Genomic DNA, 12,484 nt, shown 5'->3' with positions numbered 1-12,484 from the left:
TAAGGCACCTTTACTTATTTATTTAATTATTTCATTAATTTATATCCCACCCTCCCCGCCAAGTCAGGCTCATATATTCCCCACTCCCCAATCTGCATGCATATGCAGCAGAACTGATTTTAATCTAATGAAAGGAAGCAAGACCAATGATAGAACAAAGGAAGAAGAAAAGAAGGAAGAATGGAAGAAAGATGGTACTTAATATTTTTACCTATTTTTTTCTTTTGTTTTTCAAAAACCTAGCTTCTCATTAAACCCTTATTAAAATCCTCTGATGTGTGGCCAAGTGCAAAGTGATGCACATTGGGGCCAAAAATCCTAACTATAAACACATGTTGATGGGGTCCAAACTGGTGGAGGCTGACCAAGAGAGAGATCTTGGAGTCGTAGTAGATAATGTTGAGACAGTGTGCAACTGCAATAAAAAAGGTCAACACTATACTGGGGATTATTAGGAAGGGAACTGAAAACAAATCAGCCAGTATCATAATGCCCCTGTATAAATCGATGTTGCGACCTCATTTGGAATGCTGTGTGCAATTCTGGTCACCACACTTCAGAAAGGATATTATAGCACTGGAAAAAGGGCAGAAAAGGGCAACTAGAATGATAAAAGGGTTGGAACACTTTCCCTGTAAAGAACAATTAAAGCACTTGGGGCTCTTTAGCTTGGAGAAACGACGACTGAGGGGTGACATGGGATAGAGCAGGTAGAGAAAGAAGTACTTTTCTCCCTTTCTCACAATACAAGAACTCATGGGCACTAGGGTTGCCAAGTTGCCAAGTCCATCTTCCACCCCCAGCGGGGGACTTTGGGGGCGTTCCTGGAGGGGGTGGGGCATCCCCGATGTGATGATGTCACGTTGGGGACATCCGCCACCCCCTCCCCACCCGCCCGTGTGTCGGATCTCCAGAAACAGCAGTTTCCTGCCCTTAAAGGAGCTGGTGTTTCCCTTTTAAATGCAGGAGCTGGCGTTTCCCCTTTAAGAGCAGCCGCGTTTCCCTTTTAAGAGCACGAAGCTGGCACTCCGGGCTTGGGAGGAAACACAGGCTTGGGAGGAAACACGGGTTCCACACACTTAAAGGGAGAGAGAGGGGTGAGGGTGGGTGTTGGGGGTGGGGGTTCCCCCGCTGGCCATCTGGCCGGTGGGCGGGTAGACACCCCCAAAACAGGGGACCCCTGGCAAACCGGGGGGGTTGGCAACCCTAATTGGCACTCAAAGAAATTGCTGAGCAGTTGGGTTAGAACAGATAAAAGGAAGTAAAAGGAAGTACTTCTTCACCCAAAGGGTGATTAACACAGTAGGTGGTGACAGCTACAAGCATGGATGGCTTCAAGAGGGAATTAGATAAACATATGGAACAGAGGTCCATCAGTGGCTATTAGCCACAAGGTATAGATAGGAACTCTGGATCTGGGGCAAGTGATGCTCTGTATTCTTGGTGCTTGGGGGGGCAACAGTGGGAGGACGTCTAGTGTTCTGGCCCCACTGGTATTTTTGGCCACTGTGTGACAGAGTGTTGGACTGGATGAGCCATTGGCCTGATCCAACATTGGCTTCTCTTATGTTCTTATGAGCATTCCATCATGCAAGTCTGAAGTACTGCAATCCAAGCACAGGTGTATCATCTCACATCCTGTTTGTGAAAATTAGATCATAACACTGTGGGACAGAGCTAAAAACAGGCATTAAAAACAGGCTGCATGGACCAAGCCTAGGTAAGCCACAGTTCAAACAAACACTGGCTAGCCCAATGTTTCTAACTCCTAAATGGAAAGGAACGCCTGTTCCATCAGTACTACACGAGGCCCAAAGCTGAGTGTGTGATTCTTAAGAAGTATATATTTCTCAGAAATGTTTAATTAAAGATTTCCTTATCCTAGGGCTTGTAAAATTCCAGTTGCTAAGTCACTATGGTGCCTAAAAATCTCATTGTGGCGCCTAGTATTTTCAGTTATCATTTTATTTTAGGTTCTCTCAGTGATCCTCAAAAGCACAAAACTCACATCAGAATGTTTTGTTTTATGACATAAAAATACACATCAATTAAGTTTTTATCAATGCTTGTTTATACGTTAACTTTACATAATTCAGTGGTAGCAGATGAATTCATTTCTTAATTAGTTGCTCTCTATATTCCAATATTCAATTAAATGAAGCTTTCCATAGCAATAATGAAATGATGAGAAATTGGAGACAATTTAGGTTAGCTTTACATTACAATGACAACAACCAGGGTCACCACATATTTATTTATATGCTACATTTTTGTCATAGCTCTATTAAAAATTATGAGAAACTATGAAAAGTTTAGAATTAGGTTTTATGGTACTAACAACTAGAAAGTTGTGGTCATTAGAATACAAAACCCTGAAGGCTCAAAAATAAGTCTGGCTCCTAAATTTTGGTCTGGCTCTTAGAATCAAAGAAAATTTGTCAAGGCCTGCCTTGAGCCTGACCAACTGCACTTCCATCTCCACTTCTTAGACTTTGTGAGGGCATTTTCACATGGCAATTTCTGAAGTGAAACAGGGTCTACAGCCTTTGTAACATACAGAACAATAACCCCCCAGGAGTTAACAGAGATATTGGTTTCTTATCTCACTACATATGCTAATCTCATTCAGTTCTTACATCTGTATTCTCACCAAGAAGGGCTATACCTCCTCTTTATTTTACTGTATTTCTTATTTGGAATAGTAGATTGGAATAGTGATTGTAATGCAATGTAATGAATAGTAGAATGTAACATAATTTGGAACAGTAGATTGAAATGTATTTCTCTGGTCTGGTGACGGAGGAGACATAACACTGCACAACCAATCAACCCACCTTAAAGAAAAGGATGCTGTTAGTTACCTCCATGCTTGAGAAGAGATGGTTTGAGCGTAACAACAGGGTCTCAGTTAATTATTCTCAGCATTCCACAATTAAGAAGGGTACATTTACATATCAGTCTCCAATTTTGATATATTTATTTGCTTCACTATGTTCCCCCCAGAATTAAATCTAAACAAATGGTGACCATATAAACTAAGCTTGTTATTCCTGTTTGGTCCTTGCATCTGTTAAACATCTTCATTATGCTGTATGCTAATTTGCTGCTCACCCTCTACCTATATGTATGGACTGGTAATTTCTATTTCACTGTATCTGAAGAAGTGTGTGTGCACACGAAAGCTTATACTTTGAATAAAACTTTGTTGGTCTTAAAGGTGCCACTGGACTTGAATTTTTAGTCACTTCATTAGTCACTCCAAAATGACTGTATTGGCTCCCATAACAAAGAAGGTGTATGCTTCCTGGTAGACCTTAAACATTAGGAAAAACTGGACTGAGTCCAAGCTATAGTTCCAATATTTCTAATTTTTAAAGGACTGACTAATAGTTTGCTATAACTAGCGCATAAAGTTTGCTTATATGGACAGCATATAAATTATTGATCATATTGTTAAAACTTTCCCATAAACTCTTCCTTAATTCTCAGTCTTTATTCAATGAAATATATTTTTAGATCTGATTTTGCATATGTGATAGATACATGTTGTGCCAATAGTTATAGAGTATATTCTTCCTCCCACGCATACACCCCCTGCAGAGACAGCAGACTACGTAAGCTGACCCTTACTGAGACCATCTTGTCTATCTGACAAAGCTCCTTTTTAACTTCTTACTTACTGCTTACTTCCTGCAATGGAGAAAACTTTAGCTCTGCTTGTGATAATTTCACAGGCTCTGAGTACCCTGACCCTAGAAGCCCCAAGGTCAGAAGTCAAACCTTGTTCTGAAACATCTGTGTGCTTCATACTAAAGTTGAACAAAAGTGTAGAACTATCCACCAGCGGGACAAGAGAAACAAGTAAAATGGGAATGACACACTGGTCATCTGTTACCCATGCTATCTCAAACTAGTGACAGGAAAAGAGTGGTGAAGGGGAGGTACTTTAGTTAAAATATTTTTCAAATTTTGATTCCTCAGGCAAACTTTTTAGATTATTTTTTAAAATTAAGAATCAACAAATTTAAAGGTGTATTTCCTGCCTGTAGACTTTATGCTACCTCCCCAAATTTTCCAATAATTACCAGTTTTAAAATGTCAACAATTACAATAGGGTGGGAAATCCATCTGAATCATCTAAAAAGGTGTGCTACTTACATAATTTTTAAAAGAGAGATGTTTTATTGCTTACTTAGCGCTTGCATTGAGTAGGCAACTTTGTTTGGTTTAGATACTGATAAAATGTGAAAATTATAGCTGGCCATGTCAACCAAATATTTCTGAAGTTCCAACAATAATATAATTGTATCTGAAGAAGTGGGCACAAAAGCTTATGATGGAATAAAACTTGTCAGTCTTTAAACTGCCACAAGACTCTTGTTTTATTTTTACTGCAACATACTAACATAGCTATCCCCCCAGAATGATTATTCTCTATTTTCTGTCAATGATACATAACTCACTATTGGAGAAATGTTGAAGCAACGATATATCTCGCTTTTTGTCAAAAGAACACAGGAAGCTGCCTTATGCCATTTTGGGAGAGGAACAAAATGTTCTTTCTAATCCTTCCCTTCTACATACGACCTAGGCTGCAATCAGATGTGCAGTTTGATCCATTGCTGTTGCTGTTCCCTTCCAGATTTAAAATGCACGATCAAACAGCAACATCTGTCAGTCATGCCCCAGTTGCCTGCGACCCGTTCCCCCCCTTATACTGTGCGTTTCTTTGATACCTGTGAAAGTCCAGTCCTTTTGGGCTGAGCTGGTTTCAAACAGGATTTCCTGTTGTCTGATAGCTCTGTTGTGCACCCAAGCCATCAAGCAGGTCTGACTGGTCTCTTGTTTTCCTGGCTACCATTTTTTTTACTAGTTAGCAAAGTGCACATAACTGCATATTTGCATCTCTCTCTCTCCCTCTCTCTCCCTCTTTCTTACACACACACACGAGCTTCTCAACACTGTGTTTTTAAAAACTTCCAAAGAAAGATGCCTGTGTAGATCAGCTGTTTTCTGTGCTTTGCAGCACATGGGATGGGAAAGGGGTTACTTGAAAAAAGATGAGGTTTTTTCAGAGAGAGAGAGGGAGGGTGGCAGTCTGAGGATGATGTCTATGACTTCAGCTTTGCTCCAAGGTTTTAAATAAAAATGCCAGCAGCACACAGGAGACAGGATGAGGTTTCTCGGTTCTCTCCCACCAGCTTTGAAATGTATGAAACGTTGAATTTTTCAAACACACAGTTTCAAAAACACTTCCCCCAGGCTGGACTACATATCCCAGCAGCCTCCTCCAGCAGTCCCATTGGCCCCAGCTGCCGCCATTCTGCTGGGAATTTGAGGCGCTGCTTCCCATAAGCACTTGAGCTTATGCTCAAAAGACAAATGATTTTTAAAAACCCACAGCCCCACTCTGTGGCTGCCACGTCTGATCAATCAACCATGGGGTGAAAGCCCATTGAAGTGGGTTAAGGGGGGATGTCTGATCACAATCTCCGTTACAAAAAAACCTTGGATCAAATAGAAGTGGGGCCGCACTGGATCAAACTGCACATTTGACCACAGCCCTAGATACCTAAACAGGGCCAGGGGTAAGCCAGCAAGGGGTGAGCTGACACCAGTCACTGTTCTGAAGGGCCTGAGCCAAATGAATCCTGCAGCAATGGTGCAGCTGCTGGGGCTTGTCTCTGCTTATTACTGGCTGCCATCAGCCTTCTACAGCTTTGTCATTGCTGAAGGGTTTAAAAAAAAATACTGTGCCCCCCCCTTCCTGTAAAGGAGCCAGGCTGAGCTAAAATGTTCAACTCTGTCCTAGAATGCCCTTTTCTCCCTCTCCTTCCCTTCTCTTCCTCTCCCCCCATTCCCGAAGTTTCCAAACATTCCTCTAGATAAACTCATTAACAAGGGGGAGGGGTTAGGTTATGATCGCCAGTGTTGTTTACATTCCCAAGTCTCTGTCTCTTGTGATCAAACCCTCCAGCTTGGAGGGGGCTGAGCTCTTGCGCTTGAAACCGCCTCAGCCAGATTGCATTTCCCTAAAAAAAGGGGGTGGGAGAATCTCCCTTCTCTTTCCATTTCTCTTTCCCCCCTCCCCTTTCCCATTCCTGTTTTCCTCCTCCCTCACAGTTCTGTGGAGCATTTCCCGGGACCTGCCAGAATGCAGGGTTGGGCAAAGGGGAAGCGGCAGTCTTTTGTTTGTCTGGAAACTGCATGGAGTCTCTCATGGAGCCAGCCACATCCACACACACGTAAGCAGCAACCAGTAAAGGTCCGAAGAAAGTCAAGTGGGTTCCCTTCCTTGCTTTCCCCCACAAAACCCGTGGGCGGCCGGGCCCCATGGGCCCTGCACAAGCTACGGGCCTGAAGTCAAGTGGGTTCCCTTCCTTGCTTTCCAGCAGGCTGCTGCATGCCAGGATCACCCCCAATCCAGCACATCTCATGTAGGGTTGCTGCCGCCTTTCCCCTGACAGGCAGAAATTCAACAAGTGCAGCGTTTCCCCTGCATTGAGATGCAGTCTATAAGGAGTGCTTCACCTGTTGCTGTCATGCCACAGGTAGCTGCTGAAAACCACAGGAGTCCTCCTGAGAAAGATGGCAACGCTGGATGGAAGACTACAGAGGGCAATGCTCCCTCTAAGCTGTAGAGTCTTGTGAGCAAAAGTTCTACTTTGTGAGCTACTGGCATTAGAGTTCTAAGTGAGCAATTTGACTATTGTATAAATCAGTTTGTTCTGGAGCCATCCTTCCTGAGCTAAGACAAAAATATGTGAGCTGGAGGCTAAAAAACTATGAGCTAGTTCACACCAACTCACCTTAGAGGGAACAGTGACAGAGGGTGAATTATTATTTACATAGCCCATGGCAGGTTACAGAACAATATATATATATTTTTTAAAAAAGGACAAATCTCTGTCCAGGGGAAATTACAGTCTACATGGGGAAGATGATAGAATATCAGTCTGAGAAAGGAAGCTGCACCCTAACCCTTCAGTACAGAAGGGACAGACCCTTGTGTTCATGTTTGTTTCTTGTTTAACCTACAAATTCTGCGTCAGTGGAATAGTACTTTTAAAGATAGCATACGCCCTTTTTCTTTTGCAAGGACAGAAGCAGATACTGGATCCTAGAACCACTGTCGTTGTCCCTTTGTAGTGTTAACTTCCCCATGCTTAAAAACTAGTATTACATTTGGAATCTTTATTCAGACCATTCACGAAGTTATGTACTAAATAAGGAATGGGGATCAAGGGACCAATTTCAGCTTCATCTTCCAGTGATAACAAACAGCCCATGACTGGGATCACTGGATGTAAATTAGTTGCCCTTATCTAGCACTAAGATATTTGCAAACCACTCCCTTGCTAGTTCTGCTTCCAGCTAGCTTTCACCTTCAGAAATAAAGGCTCTCAGAATAAGGGTGGGTGGGATTTCCACTCCAACCAAAATTTAGCAACTCCTCGGAATAGAACAATTCACACTTTACCAATAGAGGCTGAATACTGTCACAGTGGCTCTCTGGGGGGTGCTCTTGAAGATCAACACTTTAAATGAAAAGGTGCTAGGCCAAAGCATTTTTTACACCTAGGCTTTTAACTTTTAATTGTTTTTAAAATCTGCTTTTAGTATGAGGACTATTACCATGATCTGCTAGATTGCTGGATGTTCTATTCTTTGGGGTTTTAATGGCTAGTTTTTATTATTTTATCTTGTTTTATTATTTTGTGATCTACCTGAAGAGATGGCATATAAATGTTTAAAATAACTCTCAAATTTAGGATTGGAAATGGAAGGCAAGAAGAGGACAAATCTTCTCTTTCCTCATCTTCCTCCCCTTCCCCAAAGTATTTCTTCACAACATTCTACAATTAAGCCAAATTACTGTGGTTTCAAATCAGACAACAGTTGCCATTTTATATCTGGGTCGCCAGAAGGTAGCCTCACCTAGTGTGCAAAAAAACCTAGCACCAGCCCTGTTCCTACTCCACCTCCCCCAGACACGCGTTCTCCCTTCGCAAGCTGCATGCAGGTAGAGCTTGCGTGCAAGTAGAACTCCCGGATCTGGCACTGCTTTCTCCATCCCTTGGGACTCGCGCTTAATTTCTGACAGTAGAGGAGCTTGGGGGGACACATCTTAGAGGTTGAACTGAAGCATCTTCTCTAGATAGATCACAGTAAACATGAACAACTTGTGTTGGGATAAATGTTGTTAGACTTCAGGGCACCACTGGAGTGTTTTAGTTAGGAGACTTGGGCAGTTTTTTTAAAAATATATAAATATCAGCAAAAGTCTTGGTGGACTAGTGGCCAGTTTGTTAAGTGTGTACCAGTGGATTGGCATCCATCTAGACAGACCCCCGAGCCTGCTAGAGGCGCCAAGGTTTCCTTCAGAGGTTTTCAGGGCTGCCCCGGCATTCAAAAGGCATACTAGGATTCAGCACCTAGGTTGAAGGAATCTGCTGGGAACTTGCCCCCTCCTTGAACTGAAACGCCTTTCCTCCTTTTTCCCTGGTACTTGCCTGGCTGCTATGATCTTGTTGCAGACCATTTCTGCCCTGTCTGAGGGAGGACTGGTTTGGGCATATAATCCTAAATTTACTCTAAGAGTGAGTTCGTTCCATTTATATCAGCGCCCACTTCATACCAGAAAAGAGATCCCTGTGTTCTCTGTAATCTGGGAAGGGGACTCAGTTCTTTGATTGCACGCTGACTGTCAACGCTGACTGGAGAATCTGGCCAGTTGGAGCCTGTATTATTTAAGCTTCAGTTTAGAAATTTGCTACCCAGTCTTTCTCCTGTAAATGTTTCTGAGAATGACAGTCCTTTATCTAACTTCTCCAAAGCCCAACTGACCTTTCTTTTGTAGTACTTTTCTTGAGATAATGTTCTGAGAATTGTTTCCCTGGGTCTCCGTATTTGCTGAGGTGGTGTTAGTGCACGTTTCCCCCCCCCATAAGCTAGCAATCCAAAAGAGTCCAGTGGTACCTTTAAGGTCAAAGTTTATTCAGGTACAAGCTCTCCCTCCTCTGTGAGGGCAGATCTGCGTGTCCCCCTCCCCATAGCCAGCAATCCAAAAGAATCCAGTGGCACCTTTAAGATCAAGGTTTATTCAGGTACAAGCTCTCCCTCCGTTTTGATAACAAGCAAAGTAAACAGAACAAGAAGCAAAAGGTGGGTGTGTCTGGATGACCACATGGGGTGTGGCCTAATATGCTAATTGGTTTCTGTTGTTGGGTGTGGCCTATTATGCTAATGAGTTCCTGCTAGGCTTTTTCTACAAAAAGAGCCTTGTTGATACTTATGACCAACTGTAACCAGAGGGAATAAAGAAGGACTATAATGCATGTTTGGGAAGTGACCAGGGTTCCCTCTAAGCTGAGTTAGGGTGAGCTAGCTCACAGTTTTTTAGCCTCCGGCTCACACATTTTTGTCTTAGCTCAGGAAGGATGGCTCCAGAGCAAACTAATTTATGCAGCAGCCAAATCACTCGCTCACAACTTTAATGCCAGTAGCTCACAAAGTAGAATTTTTGCTCACAAGATTCCTCAGCTTAGAGGAAACATTGGAAGTGACAGGTAAGTTTTATATCCAAAACCCAATAGCTCATTCAGTATAAAGCTACAGACAACAATTTAAGTGAAAAATCTCCCATTAAAGCCTCAGTGAAACTAGTAGCAGTTGCTTGAGGGGCTAACTATACATTCTATGCAAATGCATGAATTGAAGCAAGGTTTTCTTGAAATGAATAGCTGCTCTGGGAGAGGGTAATCTCAAGTAGAGAAACAGCTTTCTGCTACTTAACCCTTTCACCACTGACCACTGTTCTTGCCCCCAATTCCACCCCTCCCCAAATTATTTATTCTCTTTGGGCAGAACTAGACTTGCAAACACAATGCTGGAATTGCTTATGGAGAAAAGCAGCTGGGGAGGGTATTTATAATAGAAAAATGGTGAGCTGTGGAAGAATTCAATATCTTCTCCCATATCTACCTCTAGGGTTACCAGGTCCCCACTGGCCACCAGTGGGGGAAGGGGGGGGTAGAGTTACCAGATCCAAGTTAGGAAACTCTTGGACATTTGAGGATGAAGCTTGGGGAAGACCTCAGTGGGGTACAATGCCATAGAGTCCACCTTCCAAAGCTTCCATTTTCTCCAGGGAAACTGATCTCTGTATTCTGAAGATCAGCTGTAATTCCGGGAGATCCCCAGGTCCCACCTGGAGGCTAGCATCCCTGCTTACCCCCACTGTTCCAAGTGTCCTCTCCCAGGGCTTTTCTTTACCAAAAATAAATATCACAAATTAAATGACTTTGCATATTTACCATCAGGACCCAATTCATTTCAGTGGAATTCTGAGCAGGAGAGGAAATGTCCCATATATGTAGGCTTAGTGTTCCTATTTGTGTGTGTGTTTTTAAAAGCTCATTTATGTTACACCATTGGTAGTTCTCCCATTAACCAGTGACCCAAAAAGTCCCCCTCATTTGAGTTCAAGTCTTCAGTAGGGGACAGAATGACGAGTTGCTTATTTGAACTCTCTGCTTAGAGAAATCCTTAAATTAGCAGAGAAAAAACATGAGTTAAGGTACCCAGAACATGCCAAGTGAAAGACAGCTCAGTCCATAATCCTTTCAAAAGAGAAAGCTATGTTTAACTCTTGCAAATACATAAAAATCAGAGGAAAAATAAGCAATCACAAACACAACACTTACCAATTCCACAAATGCAAGGCCACCATAACTGTGAGCCACAAAAAATACGTTATCAGCTGCAGACTGAGAGATAAAGTGGTCCCATACATAAATTGCATGTTCTTCAGGAGAGCCATTTTCCTACAATGAGAAAATAACACTAATTATGATTATGCTTATTATCTGTGTTGAAAGCAGACTATAAATGCTGCAAAACAAATATAGCACCTCAGTTATACTTGGTGCTTCAAAAAACTAAACAAGAAAGTCACTAATAGACAAAGAACACAATCAAGAGACAGTTAAGAAAACAGATCAAGAATATGTAGATATACCCCAAAGTTATACATTAAGAGTAGTTCGGAATATTCTAAACTAGCCTGCTACCCATGCTTCGCTACAGTATTTAAGTTCCGTAAATCCAGTTATAATACTGATGATGTGAAGTTTGAAATGTGACATTTGTTGTAGGAATTCTAATGGAGAAGATTGTAGTGTAAAAAAATGAAGTGAGCAGAGGTCATTTCGGGGGGGAACACGGGGAACACAGTTCCCCCGGGTGAGGTGCAGGGGGCGGGGCACATGACGAAGCCCTGCCCCCTGCTTCCGGCCGCCCCGCTTCCAGCCCTCATTCAGCCAGGAGGAGGCAGGAGAAGAGGGAGGGTAAGTTGCTTCCTCCCCGCCTCTCCCCACCCCTGCCTGCCTGGGGCCAGGGAGGGCCTTGGTGGGGCTTCCTCGCACTCCCGCTGGCCTTGCAGGTCCACCGCCGGGCCCCTGATATCAGGGGGTGTGGTATATGCTAATTAGTTATGCTAATGAGTTTCCCTAGCTCTTTTTCTATGAAATGACCCCTGGAAGTGAGACATACATTTTTTTTTCCCCTCTACCAAAGAACCTCTCTGCAGACCACATTGGTAGTTCTGCCCTCAGGTACTAGGATCACCAGGCTGCTTGGTGAGCTCACTCTGGAGCAGGCCACATAGAACTGTCCATTTAAGAAGCAGTCATCTGTTAAGTCAGCTCCTGCCTGCCACCTTCCATGAAAGTGATGGCCTCTCTACTTGTGTTCCTGGATTGTTTTGCTCGTATGGAGACTGTGTTGTTCTGAGCCCCTCAGGGTGATCTTGCTGGTACTTGGCCTGTGTAGCTCAGTGTCCCGCAGGAGTACTATGTGCAAATGTCTTTGCCGCATTCCTAAGTTGCCTCCTCCTGGCAACTGCCTGTCCAGTGTAGGAGGGGGAGGGGGAAGGAGTATTAGAAGCCACTGTGGAGGCAGGGTGGGCAGGATCACTAAGGCGTTACTGCTGGGGTGGGCTCCGTTGGGGCTTTAAGCACCCTGCAACCACTGCTGCACGTGACAGACAACTGCCTGTTAGGTGTAGGAGGTGAGGGGAGTCTGTTGGAAGCCATCAGAGAGGCTGGGCCAGCAGCATTACTGCACCTCACAGGTGGTTGTTGGCCATTCCTGATTTCCTCAACTGTCATTAGCTGTCTGGAGACTCCTGTAACTGTTGGCTTTTGTTTTTACCTCAGAACACTGAGCTCTGCAGCTGACCAATCAGAGAGTGGGGGGTACAAGGAGGCAGCAGCCTGGCAGCCACATAAGAATCAATGGGGGGAGCACATTTTACACCTTTTGACCCCCTTAGGGGTCGAATTTCTAAAAATCCCTTCTTAGCAAGCACTTATGCCACAGTAGGAGCGCTCTCCCCGAATTTGGTGTTTCTAGGTCCAGCGGTTTGGCCTGGGCATTGATTTTACGGTGAGGGGACTTTCATATATATATATATATATATATA

At 43.5% G+C, this 12,484-nt stretch overlaps 1 protein-coding gene across 3 annotated transcripts in view; it reads right to left on the bottom strand.

Moving 5' to 3' along the window:
* The window catches only part of FAM172A (family with sequence similarity 172 member A), a 383,440-nt gene that overhangs the window by 161,677 nt on the left and 209,279 nt on the right, over positions 1 to 12,484 (bottom strand). For all 3 annotated transcript variants that reach the window (XM_015427717.1, XM_015427716.1, XM_015427719.1), the window contains one exon: positions 10,707 to 10,826. In XM_015427717.1, the coding sequence (XP_015283203.1) occupies positions 10,707 to 10,826 (120 nt within the window). The remainder of the gene's footprint in view (positions 1 to 10,706; positions 10,827 to 12,484) is intronic.

Source organism: Gekko japonicus, unplaced genomic scaffold (genome assembly GCF_001447785.1).
Source record: "Gekko japonicus isolate JY-2015 unplaced genomic scaffold, Gekko_japonicus_V1.1 scaffold363, whole genome shotgun sequence".
NCBI lineage: Eukaryota > Metazoa > Chordata > Lepidosauria > Squamata > Gekkonidae > Gekko > Gekko japonicus.
The sequence above is the reverse complement of the archived record's forward strand: the minus strand, read 5'-3'. Positions and strand labels throughout refer to the sequence as shown.